Below are 23,061 nucleotides of genomic sequence, written 5' to 3'. Positions count from 1 at the left end.
ACGTCTCCGGAGAACGCTATCTTGAACTTCCGGAAGCGCAGGACGATGAAATGCAGATCATTCTGTACTACAGGTCCTACCTGCAGCACTTCGTTCAGGGACAGCTCGGATGCTGAAGACTTGGCGCTGGCGTCGAACACGACACGACATTTCGTGCTCGAGCTGGAAGGTCGTAACACCGCGTGATGCGGCATGTAATACGCTAGCTGATTTGGAGGGTCGTCGGTTTCCCGGACTTCGTGGCAGTGTCCAAGAGCTTCGTACTCCCGGAGGAACTCCACGTACTGCGTCTGCAGTTCTGGATTGCGGACGAGTCTCTTCTCCAGCAGGAACCTCTTGAGTGCTAGAGCGCGGCAGTCGTCTAGCTGGTTGATATTCTGCTTGAACGGTAGCTTCACGATGAATCGTCCATCTTCATCTCGCTGATAGGTGGACAAGAAGTGGGCTTCGCAGGCCAACTCCTCGGATGAAAGCTTGGGAACGTCTGGCACTTCCTCGATTTGCCAGAGCTGCTGCATCATTCGCTCGACATCTTCGACGGTAGCGTGGTTGGATTGCTGGACGGAAACGTTTGTGACTTGAGGCTCGACGATGACGCCGGATACGATCCACCCGAAATGAGTGTCTCGCAACATCGGAAGGTTGTCCGCTAGATTCAGCTGACTCGGTTTCAAAATGTCGAAGAATAGTTCCGCGCCGATTAGTAGATCCACCTTGTCGGGTGTGTGGAACTCAGGATCGGCCAGAACCACTCCGTTAGGAATGTCCCAGTGGTTGATGTTGATCTTGGACGATGGAATCGTGCCCGTCACTTTCGGTGTCACTAGGCACTCCAGGATGGCTTGAAAGCTGGACACTCGAGATTGAATTCTCAGGGTTACCTTGTCGCGAGCGAGGGTACGCAAAGCGTTGATACCAGTTATCGGGACGTTTGCTGGCTTCTTCGGTAAACCTAGGCGATTTGCTAATTCTTCGGTCACAAAATTTACCTGAGATCCACTGTCCAGTAGGACACGACATGGGAACGGATGATTTCGCTTGTCAAACACCTGCACCACTGCGGTAAGCAGCAGTACCGTCTTGGACGACTGGGCGAAGTTCGACGAACAGGTTGTGGACACGGGCTGGTCCGCAGGAGGATTCATCTGCCCCGACTTCGGTTGAACCGGAGCAGCCGGAACCGGTGGTAGATTTACCACGGACTCCGCGGGAAGGGAAACGTTCGACTTCGTCACTTGCATGGGTGCCCCATCATCATGGAGCAGCGTGTGGTGCCGGCGTTGGCACTTGCGGCACGCTTTATCGGATGGACACTCTCGGGAGCGGTGCCCTTTACGCAGGCAGTTGAAGCAAACTCCTGCAGCTCGAACCTTCTCTTGCTTCTGGGAGGCACTCAGCTTGTCCAATGCGGTGCACTGGATGTTCCGATGATCGCCACCACAAATCTCGCACGCTTGCGAAATAGTAGTGGAAACTGCATGGCTCTTCTGGGGTTGCTTCGGAAGTGACTGGAATTGCCTCGGCTTCACTGTAGGGTTTGTTGTTGGAAACGCTGCATCGCAGTTTTCCAGGATCTGACACCTGGACTTCAGGAAATCGATGGTCTGCGAGTACTTGGGAAGCTGTCCTTTCTTCTGGGTACTTTCCCAGGCCTTCCGGGTTGACTTGTCCAGCGCTGAGATGATCAGATACACGATGATGTGTTCCGATACTCCGGTCATTTCCTGCTCGAGGTAGCGGAGGCTCTCGACATGACGGGTGGCTTCATTGAGGAGCGCTCGAAGCTCTTTGTGGGTCTCCGAGGTCATCTTCTTGAGAGACAACAACCCACGGATGTGAGTTTCCACAATCACGCGTTTATTCTCGAAGCGGTCCGTCAAAATGTCCCAAGCTTGGTCGTAATCACCTTCACTGAGGACCTTCGTATCCAGGACACCTGCTGCCTCGCCGATGAGCGCCTTGTCAAGGTGATAGAGTTTGATTGCGTCACTATCCCCCGAGTTCTCCATCAAGTCTTGGAAGATGGCCTTGAACTTAGGCCAGGCGGCATAGCTCCCATCGAACGTCGGAATCGGTGCCTTCAATGGTTGCTGTTGGATGACCACTTGAGGCGCTGTTGCACTGGTTGGAGGGACAGCAGCTGGCTTTGCTGCCAAAATCAGCGCTTCGACGACGTTGGACGCAGCATAGTGCATTTCCTCGTAATCGGCGTATTCCTGGTCTTGCTCCTCCATCGCCTCATCCGGTACCAGCCCCACAATCTGGGAGTGGAATTGGCTGAATTCCGCGTAGGTGGCAGAAAGACTTTTGGTCAGCACATTCAGTTGTGCCAATCCAATTTCTTGGTTGCAGGCCAGCGTCCGGTTTATCCTCACCAGCTTCATTTTTACCTGGTTGCGCTGCCTGACGGCCTTCTCAAACTCCTTCTTCGTTTCTGGATCCATTTGTGCTTCCCACTCGGCGAATCCGTGGAACGATCCGGAAGTATCGGCAACGGATACCGAATCTTGGTCCTCCACTGGTTGCTGCTGATTAGCGTTATTTTCTTCGACTTGTTTCGACCGCGTCACAGGCGGCATTTAGCACTGTTTTTCTTCACGCTCTTCTTATTCAGGATCGCGCACAGTTCAACACTTTCGGACGCGTTTCGGAACTCAACTCGTCGCGAAAACACTTTTACACCAGGGCTTGTTACACAGCGCACTACTTGTGCGCACTTTTTCTCGAACGCGCGAAAACTTTTTGTTCGAAACTCGCGACGCAGTTTTTCAGTTCAAAGTTTTTGCTCGGGCATTCACAGCAGCGGGAGAAAACTTGTTTTGATTCGTTTTCCACTTTGTTCCACACTAGCGTAGCTCGTCTCGAACGAACACGTTCGAACATGCACAGCGTGGGCAAACTTTTTCACACTTTTGCACGCCGACGACGCGGGCGGTCGACGGCTCGATCCGGCTGGATCGTCACAACACTTTTTTTTTCGCTTGCGCCACTCGGGCGGCGACACAATGCAGGAGGGATTTTCTGGGTGTTTTCTTCTCCGGATGCACCACTCGGCCGGCGGTCAAATCCGGCAGAATCTTCTAAACAAATTCACTACGGCACCAGTGATCCGGTTCGGAACGGACCAGATGTTCGAGCCCAGCAGGGTGGGTCGAAAGGCAGCGGACTGTAATACACTTTGGGGGGAAAAACACGGCGGAACAAAACACTTCGCGGCGAAAGGATCACTTCCGCGGGAGGATTGGCAAGGGCCAACTTTTCTTGGGATGCGAAGGAATTGAACGCGGACGGCTACGCTTAACTACAAACTTTATTCTCTTCTCTTTACATTAGTTTAATAATGATTTACTGTTTCTACGCAAACGATGCGTACTCGACGTCGGGTGAAAACGAACTGATGCAGCCGTTGAGACTGCAGTTGGCTTGAGCATAAGTGGTGGGAAAAAGTAAAAGACATACGTCTTCGATGTCGTTCACGCTGGCGAACGCGTGGCGCTCGTTGATTGGCGGCAGAGTGTTGATGGGTTTGCTGGCAGTGGTTCTCTCTTCCGTTGGGAGACGGAACACAGGCAATGACTTTATTTTGTTGATTGAACTGTCAATAATTTTCACTTGATGTATGTTTACAGAAACAATATCTTCATATTCAACGTTTGATATTTATATAACCCATTTTCACATAATCCTAAATTATTTTGTATAATTTTAGGCTACCAACGATTCGGATACGTTAAAAGCTATCTGGTATGAACAAGTTTTTAAACAATATTGTTTGATGATCGGACAAAACGGTGTGGATCGTGTGAAACTTCTGAGCGCTTTCCTACGGTAATCATTTGGTCATCGAGAAAGTACGTTCAGAGATGTTCAGAAATTTTGAATGAACCCGCAACAAATTGAAAGTTTTGCATGACCTTCGGGTTAAAGTCCCTCTCAAACAACAACAACAACGAAAGCTTTGCATGGAAATCAACTGCTCTCACTAATGAAGTTTGTTAGCAATAAAAGCATTATCAATAACTAAGGTTCATGGCACGCAGCCGTACGCTATATTCTCGCGACCTTAGTCTACTCTACTGACGACCGAAATCCACAAAGCACAAAATTTCGCACATTTGTGATAGGTTTGGTTAAGAAACTTCACGTTGAGTCCAATATTATTTCTATTCCCACAAACCTCCTGCACGAAGTTACGAATAACAAATGATCCTATTCCTATTTACATTAGCTGTAACGACTTCTAGTCAAAGACAAATCGTGTTTCTGAGTAATTAATAAAAATGTCGGCTTACATTCAAGCTCAATGGTCTTGTATGTTAATGAAGCATAACACTGCACTTCAGCGACTCAATTAATTTTTGCTGCAAAACGTTTAAAGTTTCTGCAACAAATTCATAACTCCGTTTGCCATTTCAATTTCTAATAATCATATTTAATGAACCTGAAGTAAATAATATTTAAAAAATATATGAAGATAATGTGTAAAATATGAAAACACTTTTTTGGTCTCCTGGAAACACGCCTGCATAATTAAGAATCGTATCAGTACTGTTTCCCATTCTATCCGTAATAATTTGTGACAGTATTAAAACAATTACCTTTAACACCCAAAATAACAATAAGACTACAGTTCCACGAACGGTTTTTACAGTCTGGCAAATGGTAATTTGGAACAGTACAATGTGGGGAATAGGCGGTTAAGTTATGTAACTATAAAAAAATCGTCATTTTCCCGAACAAAATTTTCAATGAATAGTATCCGAAATTGTTGATATATCCAGCTTTTTACGCTCGCCATAAAAACAATATGCTATAAAATATTTGACAGAAGCTGACTTCCACCACTGAACTGAAACTTGGAAATATATTCTCAGCATGCCGTGACAAACAGTCGAATTTCATTGTTTTTTTCTGTCAAACAAATGATTTTTTTGGATTTGCGGAAATAATCATGATTTGTTATTGCTATATTTCTCAAGTTAAATTTAGTTATAAAAAATTCTTTATTTTATTTTAGGCTTGAATGAGTTGATGATGATGAAGTTGGTTTTCCATATCTCACAACAGCTAGAAGAAGTATTTAAAAGACCCGGCTTAGCTTTTCAAACTTCACAAGACCAAGGCTTACAAATTTTCAAAAACAGAATCAAATAGATCAAACATATCCTCACCAAGTCATAGGAGGAAGTCTTAAAGAATCATGTTAAAAGTTTTATTACATTTAAACAAACCTGGAAAGAGTTTACGCAGCATGTCGTCATGCCGTAATTCTCACAAAGTTCAAAGGATATTTTTCACATATTTCTGGGTAGGATTATGATAAAATCCTGGATTACATACTTGCAAATTCCATGATAGGATTGTGATTAAGAATTTTGGACAATGTTCTGATGAAAAGTTTTTTACAGATTCCAGCACACGATTCTCACCTAATCTTAAGAAAAATTATTACCTAATTTTTGTAGGGATTATGAGAAAAGGATAAGAATATAGACGAAAAAGATTCTCGCAAAATCCTTTACAATGTTCTTACAAAATTCGAAGCTTTAATTAAGTTATTTGGCGAGAATTATTGCAAAATCCTGGAAATCATTCTCACAGATTGGCAAGAATTGTTCTTAGAATTCTGAGCTAGGGTCTGGTGTAATATTAAGCACGATTTTAAATGTGGGTAATATTATCATAAAACCCTGGAAGATGTTCTCACAATATTTTGTGCTAATTGCAATATAGTAGAGATTTCAATTTTCACGAAAAAAAAACATTCAATTTTTCAGACATCAATTCCTTGACGGATTTTTATTTGATTTATGGAAGATTTATACCGCACTATATTGTTTCAAAGATTTGGCCTACAGCTCAAAAGATATAGCAGGAAAGAAACCTAAAAAAGAAAACGAACGATTAGGTATTGAGCCATTAAAACATTATCAATGCAAATCGGAATTAGATTTAAGATTGAATGACAGAAAAGCAATGAAAATTATTTCAGTGAGTGATGGGTTACTAAGGATTTATTTTCAAGTTTCAGTTCAGTGGTGGTAGTTAGCTTTTGTCAGATATTTTATAGCGTGGCGAGCGTAAAAAGCTGGATAATCCATTTTTTTCAAACCCCTACTGTCTGTCGAACGGTTAAGTAATGATTGGAGAATATGCAAAAAAAAACCTCCCTGGGTCTCTTTTGATTTATTTGCCTTATTTATTTTGATAATTTATTCAAAAGATACTTCCATCCATGCAATTCAGAAGCGCATTAACAGCATAAATAAATTTATTTATTATTTATGAGGTTTGAATCAAATATTGTTTCATAAAACATTTATTTTAAACCACTCTCTTTCCAGTGGCCAATTTGATTATCAGTTTCACACTAGAAGCAGCTGTTCGACAGAATTACATTCATTTTAGGGATGGTCTTTGGACACCTTTTGAATTTTGGATTGTTCTCCGGGATGCTATACGGCTGCCATAGGAAACGAATCCGAAGCGGCTGTCGGGGATCACTGGATTGTTGTCCGGTTTGCTAGAAAATGTTACAGGGAGAGGAGAATCATTACACAGGCCAAATAACCAATGAGTGTTCAACCTTACCTGAGGATAGAAGGAAGCAATGTTTGGAGCTGTTCTTCCGATGGCCACTTTGACCTAGAGTCGTAGTAAATCGACCCTTGCTCCGACAGTAACGACAACGGCTTGCCATGTTTTGCAGCAGCATTCTTGATTGGCTTTTTGCCGCATCGCGTCCTAATTGATGACAACATTGATAGCGTATTATGAGCAGATACAATCGACACTAATTTCACTATTAAATCGCGTTGATGAATCCTTGAAGTTTTGCTGCAAATTTTCGGAACCGTTTTTGTATTTTTTTTCTTCTATCGGTTTGACAGGCACGCAAAGAGACACACTCTTAAAAAAATTGCAAGCAGCTGTGTGTAACTTAGCGGAAAAAACTGGTCCCACATTTTCACACATTTTTACTTGGAAATAAGAGCAATATTTTTTTCAGTCAAGATGTTATTGCTTTACGTTTCTGTAATAAACGTTAATTTGCGAAAAATTCAAATAATTCTGCTAACAATACGATACTCACGTGGCCTTCGTGACAATTTTTTGAAGCGTGAACCACAAATGTTGCGTAATTCGTTGCATACAAATACCAATACGTGCAACAGTTAGCCAAACCGTTAGAAAAAAATAACATATAGTAAAACACGCTTGTGATAGTGAGTTATCAAAATATAAGCACGAAAGCATTCCGCAGACCGTTGTTTCCAATTTCTGTTGAGTTTTAATTATATATTGTTCAACACTATTTGGACTCTACCAGATACTGTTACTGTTTGGTATGGGCTGCTCAAATAGCTTTAAATAGTTTCTAGCCGTAAGATTCATATTGTTCGACATAAAATCAACTGTTTGTGAAACGTTCACCGTACCAGTTAAAACAAACTTAATGTTTGGAATTCATGACCAATTCTCGATTACTTTTTCAAATCGACGTAAGTAACTTTTATACGGTTTTGAGAAAATTAATAAGGAAAAATCACAATCTATCTTCTAAAACTGTTTTAAAATGAATCACCTTTTTAACATTTTTTTGCCGTGTACTCTCAAATTTTGCATACACTCAGCTCACGTTCAAATACTAGGTAGTTTCTATTATTTCCCACAAAAATAATTATAAGAAAATGATAAGCCTTTTCATTCAGTTACTTTCGACGTTTTTCTACCAGTGTAAAATCGGCTCAAGTAGTGTTTTGTTTTGATTCGTGGTTAAGTCACTTTGTCTCTCCATACAGCGGGGCGGCGAAAGTAGTGGTTAGGTGCGAAAGTTGAAAATCTTACTTTCGTCGTTTTGTAAATCCGGAAATTAAAAGTTCTAAAAGTGAAAAGTTGAGTTGGTACAGAGCGGTACGTGTAGAATTCCGCCTGCTTAACACGTAGGATCGATAAAGTAAGTTTGTATACTCTTTTGACTTGAGTCTGTATGAATAAGTTTTCGAGAATTGTATTTTTCTATGCGGGCGTTCATAAGCATCAAAAATTTGCTCCACCACAAAGGTTGCTACGATTCAAATATAAAAAAAAAATAGTGTTTGCAAGACATGTCAGAAAGGGGTGATTCAAAATTGATGGCATGCTAGCGTAAAACTTCCGACTCCTGCACTGAAACAACCGTTGAAGTAATGAGAACCATGAACGAGTTAACGAGTTAAATATACTATTCCAACCACGATTGAGCTATCATGAACGCTTTTGATTTGCGTTTGGTTTTCTCGCAATCCAACCGTATCGATAGCCGTGCGGTAAGCGTTCACGCTTGACGATCGCCAGATCCTCGGTTCGATTATGGTCTGCTGCAAGTTTTTAACCATGCTATAGTAATTTTTACTGTCGAAACGGTGCCATGGTAAAAATGAATGCACAAATATATTTGAAATAAATGCAAATTTAGTCTGCACAAATCGAGTGGCGTTGTGTATTTAATTTAACCCTCAGATATAGTATTTTCAACCACTTCGCTGTTCTCAGTGTGCGTAGGGAAGATTCGTTGGCGGTGATGACTTAGTTCCTCAAGGGGCCCATTCACAAATTTCATAACGCTGAAGGGGGTGGGTGGGTGTCCTCGTGCTGTTACGGCTCATACAAAATTTGTAAAATGTTCATACAAAAAGCGTTACGAGGGGGTGGGTGGGTGTCAAAAATGGTCATTTTTGGCGTTATGAAATTTGTGAATAAACCCAAGGGCAAAAAGACTGCTTAACCACGAACACCAAAACGGTGTAATGCAATTTTTGTAGTGTGGAGATGCAATTTTTATAGTGAGGAGATAACTTTCCGTTCTACGGTGAAACAGAAAACTACCCGGATGAAAACATATACCGTTCAGTGAATGGAATATACCAATAATGTACAATATAGCGTATTCGATTCAATACAGCGTTTTGTAATTGAAAGTCGAGGCATCGTTATTCTTGATTGAATATTGCGAATATTTTATTGAATTTGAACGGAATTCTAGATTACCTTATGAGCCATAAAATTTTGGGCAACTGCAAGGGACATGGGGGTCTTTAATTTGTCTTTGGTGTTACGGTCCATACAAAAATTTTATTTATTCCATACAAAAGCTGTTACGTAGAGGAGGGAGGAGGTCTAAAATTTTCAAAATTTGCGTTACGTAATATTTGAATCATCGCTTATCTCTAAATTGGTAATATTGTGCTCTGCAAGATAAATCCACGTAATGCGATTATCCTGTAAATGTCGATATACCGTCGCAGTGATAATGAAAATCACCAAATGTTTCAGATTTAGCAAATTTGAAACATTTGTGTCCTTGAAGGACGAAAAAATCCAAGCCTACTTGAATTTTGACGTTGCGTTTGAATTGCGCGCATATCTTCTGCGCGTTACCGCCGCCGCTGGATGTGGTTTTAATATAAGCGCCGCAATACCGTCGCAGTGATAATGAAAATAACCAAATCTCGATTACTTGTTCAAATCGACGTAAGTAACTTTCATACGGTTTTGAGAAAACTAATTGAGAAGAATCACAACCTGTCTTCAATAATTGTTTTAAAATGAATCACCTTTTTAACATTTTTTCGTCGTGTACATCGCTCAAATTTTGCTTACAATCAGATCGCGTTCAAAAACTAGGTAGTTTCTATTATTTTCTACAAATCTCGAAAACTTATTCATACAGACTCAAGTCAAAAAAGTATACAAACTTACTTTATCGATCCTACGTGTTAAGCAGGCGGAATTCTACACGTACCAACTCAACTTTACACTTTTAGAACATTTAATTTCGGGATTTACAAAACGACGAAAGTAAGATTTTCAACTTTCGCAACCTAACCACTACTTTCGCCGCCCCGCTGTATGGAGAGACAAAGTGACTTAACCACGGATCAAAACAAAACACTACTTGAGCCGATTTTACACTGGTAGAAAAACGTCGCAAGTAACTTGATGAAACGGCTTATGATTTTGTATAATTATTTATTTTTTTTTGGGAAATAATAGAAACTACGTAGTTTTTGAACGTGAGCTGATTGTATGCAAAATTTAAGTGGCATACACTGCGAAAAAATGGTAAAAAGGTGATTCATTTTAAAACAGTTTTAGAAGACAGATTGTGATTCTTCTGAATTAATTTTCTCAAAACCGTATGAAAGTTACTTACGTCGATTTGAAAAAGTAATCGAGAAATATAATTATAACAAAATGATAAACCGTTTCATAGAGTTACTTTCGACGTTTTTCTACCAGAGTAAAATCGGTTCAAGTAGTGTTTTGTTTTGATTCGTGGTTAAGTCACTTTGTCTCCCTATACAGTGGGGCGGCGAAAGTAGTGGTTAGGTTGCGAAAGTTGAAAATCTTACTTTCGTTGTTTTGTAAATCCGGTAATTAAACGTTCTAAAAGTGAAAAATCTAGTTGGGTAGGAGCGGAACATAGGGAATTTCGTCTGCAAAACACGTAGGATCAATAAAGTAAGTTCATTCACTTTTTGACTTGAGACTGTTTGAATAAGTTTCGAGAAATGTTTCAGATTTAGCAAATTTGAAACATATGTGTCCTTGAAGGACGACAAAATCCAAGCCTACTTGAATTTTGACGTTGCGTTTGAATTGCGCGCATATCTTCTGCGCCTTACCGCCGCCGCTGGATGTGGATTTATTATAAGCGCCGCAATAAATGAGCGATCATTCTAAAACTTTTCGCAAAATTACTTATAAAGACCTTGATAGAAACACTTGCATCAGTCTAATGCTCCCCACCCCTGCGAAACGGACACGCGAAAAAGTAAACATTGGTGGGGGCAAAAGGCAAAACGCCACTGGTTGCTGTGCCGCTGTCATCATCATCCGATGATCGTCAACGTTTTGCTTCTGACGTGGTACCCCGTCTGTCTCCTGTTTTGCGGTTTGTTCACACCGGGAGCAAACTTTACTTTTTTCTGTGAAAAAAGCGATTTATCTAGTCGATTTAAGTGGAAATTCGAACGGATTTGTGCGCTGCGATGAAACTGATCGGTAAGTTTACACCGGAAACATAAATTTGTTTTGATTTCCTTGGGGGAAGTTGGGTAAAATTAGATTTTAAGATTGCGCCTAATGAAGCCGGTCGGCAAACGTTACTCTCGTCATCAACATGTCGGCTGATGGGAGAAATTGGGGTTTGGCTCTTTCTTGTAGTCGGAAAGTAATTTCGTGTATTTTGTTTTTTTTTTTGTAGGTTTTGTGATACTGCTGGGCAGTTGCCTGGTGTCGTCGGTTTGGACGTCGAGAGCTGTGTCGAAATTCATCACCGCGGCGGAACAGGACCGGTATCAGAAAATTTTTGCTGATGGATTGGCTTCGTCGGATTTGCAGGCGGTTTACTTTTCCTCGTTGAACGTGGCCGAAAGATCTCCGGATGCTTGTGCCCGATTGGACAAGGTGTACGCTGAGTCGAAGTACAATGATTTCGAGAAGAACTTCTACTTTTCGGGATCGTGGAAGAACTTCGGATGCAAAACGGATCCGGCCAAGATTAAGAAGTCTGTCGAGGGAGCTCTGCAAAAAGATTCCAATTCTGCTCAGGAAGTGTATTTCAATCTGCATTCTGCGAAGTATCTGGGAGTCACGGTAGATCAGGCCACAAAAGCGCGTTTGGCCAAGAACCTACAAGCCATTCTGAAGAAGGACGATTCCCTGAACAGTCTTGGCCACACATTCGCCGTGGCCGCTGAGTTGGGAACCAATGGAGCCTTTGCCTATGACCGTGTTGAAGAAGCTTTCGTTCAAGCGGATGAAGTCGACGGAAAGATGCTGCAGTTCGAAGGCGGTTTGAGCATCACCGCTCTGATTGTGAACAGTGCCTTCAAGTTGTCCACGGTTCTGAATAAGCCAACGCCAATCAACGCGGAACAAGCGGTCAAATTTGCCTCGTACTTCCTGTCCCGTTCCTCCGTTCAAACACCTAAAGGAGTAAGCATTCTGCTAGAAGCATTGAACACTCTCTCAGCTCAGAAGAGCATTGCCCCCATCTGCATTAAGCTGTCTGGAAATGGACAACTACTTCCAGAATCGCCTATCTTGATGGTTAAGGTCAGCGATCTGTTGGGTAAGCCTCTGAGCCCAGCTCCGGCCGTTGTGAGCACCACTGTTACTTCGAAAACTACCAACCAGGCCCTCGTAAGCAAAGTGAATCTTGTCCCAAGCAACACTGATTTGAGCGTATTCACGTACAATTTGAAATCCGCAAACCCTGCTCGTGGTCAATACAAGGTCGATGTCGAAACCGGTGCCTACAAACAGACCCTGAAGATTAACGTCCTAGGAAAGGTCAAAGTTAGTTCGTTGGAAATCGGCGTCGGAGATTCGGACAGTGCATCCGCCATTAAAAAGCACTCGGTAACCTATGCCAACAAGCTGGACACCGAACTGGCGGCTGACTCCCAACAGAAAATCGTCCTCAAAGCTGTCCTTCTCGATGAATCCAGCGGAAAGCCAATCAACGTGCACCAAGCTTTCGTCCTGCTCCGTAACAAAGCCACCAAAGAGGAAATCATTTTCGTTGCCGAAGCGGACTCGAGCAAAGCCTACAAGTTCGAAATGGACGTCGGAGCCAGAAGCAATGATTTCGGCCACAAGAGCGGAGTCTACTCTGTTGAGCTGATCGTAGGAGATGCGCTGATTTCCAACTCCTTCAGATGGCTGGTGGCCGATGTGAGCCTCAAGTTTACCGGAGAAGTCGCCAAAGGTAAGACGAATTGGGTCTTGGCCATCCAATGTTTTTTTTTCGTTGATTTCTTACGCGCTTCTTGAATACGTAGCGTCCAAACAATTGAATTTAGCGATTTTTAGTTCGGGGAAGTTTGTTGGTACTACATTGGTATGATCTCAAAACTTTTTGCATAAAAGGATGCGGTAGAAGCAGAAGGGTAGAAGCAAGACGGGTATTAGACTGATGTATATTTTAAAATTTCGGCTACCTTATTCTGAAACGATGTTAAGCCTCTAATACCCAAATTTTTATTTTCGATCTGAATATCATTTTCAGTTATCTAAAATCGTTCTAAACACGTTTTGGGTAATGATTTATTTTTATTCGCAAATCTATGAATTTTGGTTTTTGATTTTTATAATTTTTATTTTTGAGCATCCCTACCCTTTTTCATTTTTTCTTGAAGCCTCTTCTAGTTACTGATTTTAGCAATAATAAAAATTCAAGTTTTTACAGGACTTTTACAAATAAGGTACCGTGGGGCAAGTGGGTAATGGAATTTGCATAGTTGAGATTCTTTCAATTCTAGAGACTTTAAATTGAAACAAATGAGGTTGTGTATATTTTTTAGCTTGACTCCCACCATATATAAGCAGCATGCTGAAATTGATTTTTATGAAAAATTGAAGAAAAAATTACAGAAAAAGTTTTTGAAAAATGTCTCCTTACTAAAGTGGGGCAAGTGAAAAGTTTACCGTTTTGAACAATAAATTCAAAAACAAACAGTTATATTCACGATTTCTATTAGCTTTAACACTTGTTAAAGCTTCCCAATGAACAATAACACAAGTAACATGTAAATAAAGAAAATGTTATTCTTCTCACTTCAATTTTCTTCTGTTCAGTTATGTTAGTTGAAATGATTCGACAACATTATAACTGCAAGGGGCTACCCCGTTTGGCATAAAGTCATTTGGCATAAAGCCATTTGGCATAAAGTCGTTTGGCATAATGGTCATTTCGCATAATCGTCATTTGGCATAATGGACGTTTGGCATAAAAGAAAAGAAATTATAAATTTAAATAGTGCTACTTAAAAGAAGATCTGGTGATCAAAAGAAAGGAAAATCGTCGATGAAAATGTTAGCAGTCATAACGCCAACGTAGGAAAGAAGGCAAAATTGTCAATGAAAATGTTGCAAACCACTAGTTTAACAACGTAATGAGAAAGAACAGCCTATGACCAGAAGAAGGGAAACTCATATATGAGAATGTTAGCAATTGTAACACCAAAAACAGAGCAACTCAGTTTTCAATGATTATGCCAAATGTCCATTATGCCAAATGACTATTATGCCAAACGACCGTTATGCCAAATTATTTTATGCCAAACGGCTTTATGCCAAATGACTTTATGCCAAATGGCGTTCCCCCAACTGCAACATTTCCAATGTTAGTTCTTACATTATAGGACAGCAATTGCATTTTTGCTCTGTAGAATTTCCACCGCTCGTTATTTATTTTTGAGAAAGTCGGATATGACGTCGGATAACTCTTCGGGAGAAATCAAACGGAATCCTTCAATAACGTATTTAGGGTCTTTTTTATGTGGATAGACCTATACCCCATTTTTATGTTTTGAACTAGCTTTACATAGACATTCCACGAGATTTCCGTGTGTTCTCTAGTATTGCAACTTTTCAGTCAACGTCTTCCTTTTAATTGGCTGCCCGAGGTAGACATATTGATATTGTAATATTTGGCAACATCTTTTAGAGAATTTCCATGATTTCTAATAGCTTTTAACGCTTGAGTATAGTGTTTCTTGAATTATCAGCACGTTATGTTTTTCTATGATAATTGCGAACCATGTTTATTTATGGCTACTTAAAGAGAAAACACAAATTCAACCTCTAATGATAAACTTTTCACTTGCCCCACCTGATAAGAAAATTGACGGTGTTTAAATTAACTTATTTTAAGGTCTACGTCGAATTAATTCTAAAACCTTTTTATTGCAGTTTGAAACTGTCACAGAGGACAACTAAGAAGTGGTACAGGAAATTATTTTCCGCAACTTTTTTCCAGTGAAAATATTAAAATAAGATTGTACGCCGCCAACTTGTTACAGAGTAACAGTTGACAGGTTAACAATTTTTCACTCTATTATGCAATAATGGCTGAAAAATCTCAGAAATCTCTTACCTATCGTAATGTTCTCAATGACCTGAAAGGTTTACGCATGAGTTTAAAACGTTAATTCACATATTCAGTAAAATATATGAATTGTTTTCACTTACCCCATTTACCCACTTGCCCCGCGGTACCTTATTATTTTTTTTCTGGAATTATTTTTATTTTCCGTGTAATTAATGGAAAAACAGGTTTGAAATTATTTTAATACCACCAACTCTTCTTCTGCGATAGGTTGATCGTAGAAAAATATAAAAGGTACGATTTTTTATATTACACGTTAATTTAAACTCAGGCATTTGTAGATTATATAAGAATACAATTTTTCAAACAATTTTCAAAAATATAAAAACGTTTCTAAAGTCATGAAAAACTTTTTTTTTATATGCGTGTTATGCGTCAAGGTTTAACCCAAAAATAAAATCATTTTGATTTCAGAGCTACGAAAAAATAAACAAAGTTCCAAATTGTACCCCGTCTAAAGGCGGGGTTGGGTATTAGAGGGTTAATTATAGGCAATTTGGCTGTGCACACGACTTTTGAAGTTTCTATGGAAAATACTATAACAAAGGTCAATCTTTAATATTCAACTATATATTTCTTCGTCATAGCATTGGGGCCCACATAGCCGTAGCGGTAAACGCGCAGCTATTCAGCATGACCATGCTGAGGGTCGTGGCTTCGAATCCCGCTGGTCGAGGATCTTTTCGTAAAGGAAATTTTCTCGACATCCCAGGGCATAGAGTATCTTCGTACTTGCCACACGATATACGCATGAAAAAATGGTCAATCGGCAAAGAAAGCTCTCGGTTAATAACTGTGGAAGTGCTCATAAGTAGACCTGTGCGCCGCCGCGCCACGCCGCCGCCGTCGATCAATTTTACGTCACGCCGACGCCGAATGAGGCTTCGGCGGCGCGCCATACGCCGATCAGCACTTCGCCGCCGATTTTGTATTTTCACGCCGATAAATAATTAGGCTCGTAAAATTTGATAATTTTATTTAAAAAAATGCTTTACAAAATAATTCAATAATGCTTAATGCTCCCTTAGGGATTCTTACAGAAATTCATCAAGGAAATAATCAAAGAATTCCTCTATGTATTTCTTTGGGAACTTCAGGAATTTATCTATCAACTCCATCTTGAAACCTTCCAGAGATTCTTCAGGGATTTATCCCGGAATAGATACACTGATTTCTCCTTAAACTTCTTCATAGATTTCTGTACGAATTCCTTCAGATATTACTTTGAAATGCTTACAAGACTAGCATTTACTCTAAGAATGCTTACACAGATTCCATCGGTAAGCTTTCAACGAATCTCAAAAAAATCTTCGATAAAAATCAATTGATTTTTTTCCAGTAGTTCCTCCAAGACACTACTCAGGGATCTTTATAGGAGGATTATCAAATATTTCTCCAATAATTGAAGCAAATATATGCCCAGGAATAATTGCCAAAGAAGTTTTTTCAAGTTTTCTCTATTATTCTTGTTTTAGGAAACCCTCCAGTGATTTCTTACTAAATAATTTGACAGATATTTCTAAGGTTCCACTGGCGTTTCTTATAGAACTGATTTGAGATGTTATTTTAATTCCTTGTCGGAAATTTTATTTTTCTTTTCGGGAAACTGAAGGAATTCTTCTAAATATTCTCTCATAAATAACTTCAAAGATTTACCATTCAATCTTTTTTGAAAAGAATCGTGTCTTAACAAATAATGCAGGGATTTCTAAAAAAAAACCTGTAGGAATTCTTCTATAAACCTAAAAAAAAGAATCCTTCCGAGATTTTTTCATATGTCTATACCGTTTTGTCTCAAAATCCGGACAGACTCATATTCCGAACACTCGCTTTTTGTATGGCGATTCGGTTGAAATGTTTCGCTGAAATATGTCATCGAATTACCAGGAAATGGCAGTCAATTGCAGTTTAATTTAAACATATTCCAATCTATTTAAGACCTTGGGAGTAGTGATGATTCTCTAGTTAGAGGTCAGCAAAACTAGCTCAGATAAATTTATTTGCGGAATATTTCATTTGAAAACGATTTATTCGCGCTGTTCGAAATTTGAATCAAGGTGTTCGGAATAAGGACTGTTCATTAAAGAAAGTGGACACCTGATTGTTAACATTTTGGTGTGAAAATTCCAAGGAAAAAATTCAAATTTTGTTTCAGTGTGTACTCAAGTGTTTATTTTGACAGCAGAAGAAAGTTGACATCGAACAGTTGAAAATTCCAAGCGATAGGTCGGTTTAACATGGCGACACGCAGATTTATTCTGCACAAATGGTGTTCAGAAAAGCTGTCGTTCCGAGATTTGGCTTTAATCGCGAAGTGTCCAAATTCCAATTTTTCAACACTGTTTCGAAAACAGATGCTTATGACGACGTGCAATACATCCAAACAGAAAAATTTGGGAAAAAAGTTTTTTTTATGGCAAGCAATTTGCTCCTGCGGTATGAAAAGTACTACATTTTTCACAACGGGTTCAATCAACGGCGAAAATTAAAAACGTCTTCTGCCCATCTACCGAAAGTATAACAAGCCTCCATTGTTTTGGCCAGGCCTGGCATCGATCCACTATGCTTCAGCTACTTTAGAGATGATCAAGAAGGAAAAAGTCGAATTTGTCAAAACATGGCAGATTCTACCGAATTGCCCATAACTATGCCCCATTTTGAAATATTTGGCAATAATCAAACAACATCTTAAGAAGGATGGAAGATAAGCAAGTTCCATGGATTTTTTCAAGAATTCGATGGGAGGCATCAAGAGAAAAGTCAGAGCATTATCCAGGAATGCTCAATAAATGTTCAAACTTATGTGAATTTGGTCGAGATTACTTTGATTTCCATGTATTTCAAGAGAACTCATGAATTTGTTCGAAAATAAACAGGTTTTTTTTTTATAAATACGTGTTCACTTTCTTTAATGAACAGTCCTTATGAGACAAAATGAACACTGTGTTCGGCATTTGAATCAAAATGTTGTTCCATACTTTTACATAAAAACAATACTAAACAAGCTTAAATAAAATTTTTTTTCGGCACACCCAACAACTAACAGTGAGACTTTACAAAGAAACTGAAATTTACACAAATATCATCTAATTTATGCTCATGCGATGCATTTGAAGTCACTGTTTGCTTTGAGTGTTCGGAATATGAGTCAAAACGGTACACTAATTTCTTCAATTATTTTTCAATTATACACTTCAGAAATTCCGTTAGTGATTACTTCGAACGTTGTTATAAGGATTTATCGAGAAATTAGTGCAAAGATGCCTTCAAGATTTCTGCCAGCAGTCTGGAATTTTTCAAAGGATTACATGGATATAGAATACCTACATTTTTCTCAATCGCATTTGTGAGTAGGTAATCCGTTAAGGATTACTATTGAAATTTGTTCAGAGCATTTTTAATCGAATCTCCCAGAGTTTCTCCAGTAATTTCCACATGGATTTTCTCCATCGACTTCTCCCGGAATACCACCGAAGATAATTCTTCGATTCTATCCGTCAAATTTTGACAACAATTCTTTAAAAATATTTCGTAACGAATTTTGAAGAAACAATTGATTTTTGTATGGTGGCTATGTAAATTTCTATAAGCGCAACTGTATTTCCAATGTAAATTTTTAATGAATTGCGCTTGTTTTCCATCAGGAAAATGTAACAACAGTGTTTTCACAAGCTAAAAATACCACTTTTTAAACCCAAAAATATTACGTTATGCACATTTTTATCGTTCTTTCCGAGCGGTTGAATGATAGATTTCTAAACTTGTTATTGACTTGGTTTACTTTTACGCGGGGCCCAGATAGCCGTAGCGGTAAACGCGCAGCTATTCAGCAAGACCAAGCTGAGGGTCGTGGGTTCGAATCCCACCGGTCGAGGATCTTTTCGAATTGGAAATTTTCTCGACTTCCCAGGGCATAGAGTATCTTCGTACCTGCCACACGATATACGCATGCAAAAATGGTCATTGGCAAAGTAAGCTCTCAGTTAATAACTGTGGAAGTGCTCATAAGAACACTAAGCTGAGAAGCAGGCTCTGTCCCAGTGGGGACGTAATGCCAGAAAGAAGAAGAACTTTTATTGAACTAGAAATTCTGTTATAAAAGAAAATAATAACAATTCTTATGAAATAAATTGATTACCAAGTCAATAACTGGTTCAGTTTTTCATTTTCGCAAGAGTTTCTGTTGTTTTACATAGTTAGTATACTGTAATTAATACAGTATTATTAACTTAATTTTAATCGGCGAAAATATATTGTGTTTGATGGGAATATGGTGTGCTAATTGGAGAACCACGCACTACAGATATTCCTCTTAGAGCTCCTGCAGAATTGTTTCCAGGATTCATGCAGCTAATTTACAAATTTCTTCATCCTTCACGTGCATAAGCAAAATATCGCTCATAATACCATAATGTAAATCTGTTCGAAAATGATCCTAATGCACTAGTTCATGAATTACTCAACATTGATACTTCAAAAAAGTGGAAACTATGTTCCTTCTCCAAGTATTCTTTTTTTCAACGGGATTTTTTTTAGAACTGAACCAGAGATTCGTTTAAGAGCTGCTCCAATAACTACTCAAAACATTTTCTAGGGATACTTCAATATACATTTTTAGGCAATACTCCTGAAGATCTTTCTGCAAATTCTCAATGCGTTTCTTCAGAGATTCGTCCAAAAACTATTCTAGGGATTCTGCAACGATTACTTCTAAAATACTAACTTAGGATTTGACCTAGAACTCCTTCAGTAATACTTATAATGTGGCGCACCAGATTTTTTCTTGTATTTCTGAAGGCGTTCCTCCAAACACCTTCCAAGCAAGTCTTTACTAGCACATATATTCATGTTGGAATTGCAATAAGGTCCTTGATTTTTTTTCAGGATTACTTTGAGAATTCTTCAAACATTCATGCAAGAGTTCTTCGAATAGTTTTCCATAAAGTCCAGCGAAAAATTTCCAAAGATTCCCCTTACACAGCTTTTCGAGAAATCACACACATTTTTCTGTGGTAATTTCACCAAACATTCTTGTGAGTTCCTTTATGGTTCGTCGAGTATTTTTCCTGATTCCAAATTATTTTCCAAAGGATTCGTCCAGGAACTATTTTTGAATTTTGTCCAAAGATTAATAATAATGATTTTTTGTTTCAAATATATTAGGTTAGTATCCTACCAGGGGATGTTTCAGGTATTTGCCACCAAAAATATTTCCATAAGTTTTTTTGAAAGGATTTCACTATAAATTTCTCCAAGTTTTTTTTTCAGGGTTTGTTGAAAATATTTTTTTAGAGATTTTTAAAGATTATTCCAGATAAGCGCATATGGGACAACAATTTCAATCGCTATAATTTAAATTATTGTGATAATACATTAACTTTTTCATCGTTTTAATTGTAGTTTATATTTATGCACATAAAATTATCTAGCATTCAACGCGAAAATATTTAGCATGATCTTGGGGTTTGGGTTGTGGGTTCGTTTCTAGAGGGTTTTTTAACGTAATTTTCTTGACATTTTAGGACATAGAGTATCTTGGGCATTTCTTAGCCTAATGGTTATATCCCCACCCGGCTAGTTCAGGATTTTTTCGTATATTAGGAAATAGCCATACTTTTCTTGGGCATAAAGTATCGTTGAACCAGCCACACGAAACACTAATACCAAAAAGGGCAACTTTCGCAAGGAAAACTTTAACTTACCATCTGTGAAAGTGCTTGTACAAAACTAAGCTAATAAGTAGGCTCTGTTCCAGTAGAAACGTAACTCCGGAAAAAATATGACAAACTCAAACATTTTGATGTCCAATTTTCTCCACGCCGATGCACGCCGGCGCCGTCGCCGAAACTTGTTAATGGCGTGACGCCGATGACGCCGCCGCCGCCGGTATAAAAATGCTCTTACGCCGCCGCCGATTAAAAATATTTCGGCGCACAGGTCTACATAAGAACACTAATCTGAGAAGCAGGCTTTGTCTCAGTTGGGACGTAACGCCAGAAAGAAGAAGAAGAAGCATTCGTTCACAAATATTTCGCATGTTGAATCATTTTTTCCATACTGATTTCCATATAAAAAAAAGATATCTGGGAAGGAATTTGGTACAGTATGTTATAAAATCTGACATTATCTTAAGCAACATTCGCATAAAATATAGAAAAGGATTTTTACAGCATGCTCAGCAGGAGTCTCACACAATCCGGGACATAAGGTTAACAATTTTCAAATTTAGCGTAGAATAACTTGTGTATCATCCCCAACAAAATATTAGTTTATAGGGGAACTTATGTATTCTCGGCAGTCTAAGCTGCTTAACTAGTTTAATTGCAGTTATACATAAAATAGGACACAAAACTTAGCAGGAGACATCTGGGATACACTTGAACACTCTTTATTTATTGGTTATTATACACAAAATAACATTTTATGCTCAAAATCATCGATATTTTCTAACCAAAGTCTCGAGGCACTTGTTCTATTATCGGCAATGCAGTTTCTATTGTTGGCAACTAATGTTCACTTCGTCAATTCAAATTTGTGGAAAAACTAGTTTATGTATTGGTAACATTTCGTATATGTTTACAATTCCTGAAATTAAACGTCACTCATTATGGTCTACTCGTTGAAAGAGCCAATGCAGAAAAATACAGACTACCGTAAAATGGGGCGAATAGAAACACTCTCCGACATAATTGAATGTGTACAAATTAAACCGTGTAGATAAAAACCATTTTTATTACTCTCAAATATGGGTCCCGTCTTCCTTAGCCGAGACCCCAATTGTCGTTAGAAAACAAAAATTATTTCGTACAAATATTTGTGAAAATGTTGTATGTTTCTATTCACCCCGCAATGGGGCGAATAGAAACACTGTTCAGTAAATATCAATATTTTTTCATTTAAATTGAAAAATAAACACTTGTTCGAGTGCATCTTAAAGAAATATCATAACGAATTCACCTAGTGAAGAAAAAAAATGAATTTATTAAAAACAATTTCAATTTTTGATCATGTTGCAAATTGTCAAAAATGGCGGATGTTTCAAGCTATCAAAAATGGTTGAGATTTCAATATTTTTTTCTGATTTTGCTTAAGCAAAATGTAGCAAAATTTATGATTTGAAAATAGTCTGTCGATACTCTGCTACTATTAAACTAATGGAGAAAAAATATGTCAGTAGGTTTTTTAAGTTTATCTTTACATAATAGACGCAGAAATAATAGAAAACCTGTAGGTCACTTTGTTTCTATTCGCCCCACTTTTTCTATTCACCCCGTTTTACGGTACACTGAGAACAGTGTTGCAGTTGGTGGTGGTTGGTCCCTAGTGATAAATCCTACCTCCGTTCTGGTCACGATCTTCAGATTATCGTGATTCGTCAACATTCGTATTGATAAAGTGGGAGGACAGAAGTAAAATTTGAAAGAAACGAATGCCAGAACAGGTATCCACCGGCGACGCCAAACGGACCAACGTAATGTGGTGTAATTTGGAATCTGTGGATTAAATACTGACACCTATATATATGTATATATATATATATATATATATATATATATATATATATATATATATATATATATATATATATATATATATATATATATTTTTTTTTTTTTTTTTTTTTTTTTTTTTTGCCAAGCATCAATATGGATGACTCTCGAGGATTGCTTAACGTAAAAGGGGTTATGACAAGGTTGTGGATTTACTGGGTAAATCCATCACATTGGGGTTATGACTTTGTGTCTAGTCAGGAATAGGGTCTGATTGGTATGGTAGAATGCAATAGAGTTCGGAATTGATAGACAGACTTTGAGGAAAGAAGTTTTCAACGTAAGGCAGCAGCACCTTGGAACTTGGAGGGCGCAGATCTGGAGAGTTGGGCAGCTGTTATCGCTGGGTTACATTATGTAGAAAGTGGAATCTGTTTTGCCGCGCACAAATTATGGGAAGTATTTGAAAATGGCTTCTTGTTTAGATTGTGTAACGCAAGAGAGCATTTTTAGCTCTGCGTTATATTAGGAGGTTATTATAGTGCAGGGTCTACTGATGACTGTGTAGGTATTTTAAGGGTGATTGAATGAAAGTTTTATTGAGGGTAGTTATTGCTGAATTTTAGCATTTCG

The 23,061-nt window shown here is 38.8% G+C and overlaps 1 protein-coding gene and 1 long non-coding RNA gene across 2 annotated transcripts in view; one reads left to right on the top strand and one right to left on the bottom strand.

Moving 5' to 3' along the window:
- Positions 1–6,178: 6,178 nt before the first annotated feature.
- On the bottom strand, positions 6,179–6,906 carry LOC5572852. Its single transcript, XR_002500576.1, has 2 exons — positions 6,592–6,906; positions 6,179–6,523 (listed from the first exon to the last, which is right to left on the bottom strand). It is a non-coding gene; the product is annotated as an uncharacterized LOC5572852 (long non-coding RNA).
- Positions 6,907–10,884: 3,978 nt separating this feature from the next.
- Positions 10,885–23,061, top strand: part of LOC5579328 (dolichyl-diphosphooligosaccharide--protein glycosyltransferase subunit 2) — a 28,187-nt gene continuing 16,010 nt past the window's right edge. Inside the window, exons 1-2 of the mRNA XM_021840322.1 lie at positions 10,885–11,046; positions 11,249–12,757. Of these exons, the coding sequence (XP_021696014.1) occupies positions 11,034–11,046; positions 11,249–12,757 (1,522 nt within the window). The 5' untranslated portion in view covers positions 10,885–11,033. The remainder of the gene's footprint in view (positions 11,047–11,248; positions 12,758–23,061) is intronic.

The sequence above is a fragment of the Aedes aegypti genome, chromosome 2, assembly GCF_002204515.2.
Source record: "Aedes aegypti strain LVP_AGWG chromosome 2, AaegL5.0 Primary Assembly, whole genome shotgun sequence".
In the NCBI taxonomy this organism is placed as follows: Eukaryota; Metazoa; Arthropoda; class Insecta; order Diptera; family Culicidae; genus Aedes; species Aedes aegypti.
The sequence above is the reverse complement of the archived record's forward strand: the minus strand, read 5'-3'. Positions and strand labels throughout refer to the sequence as shown.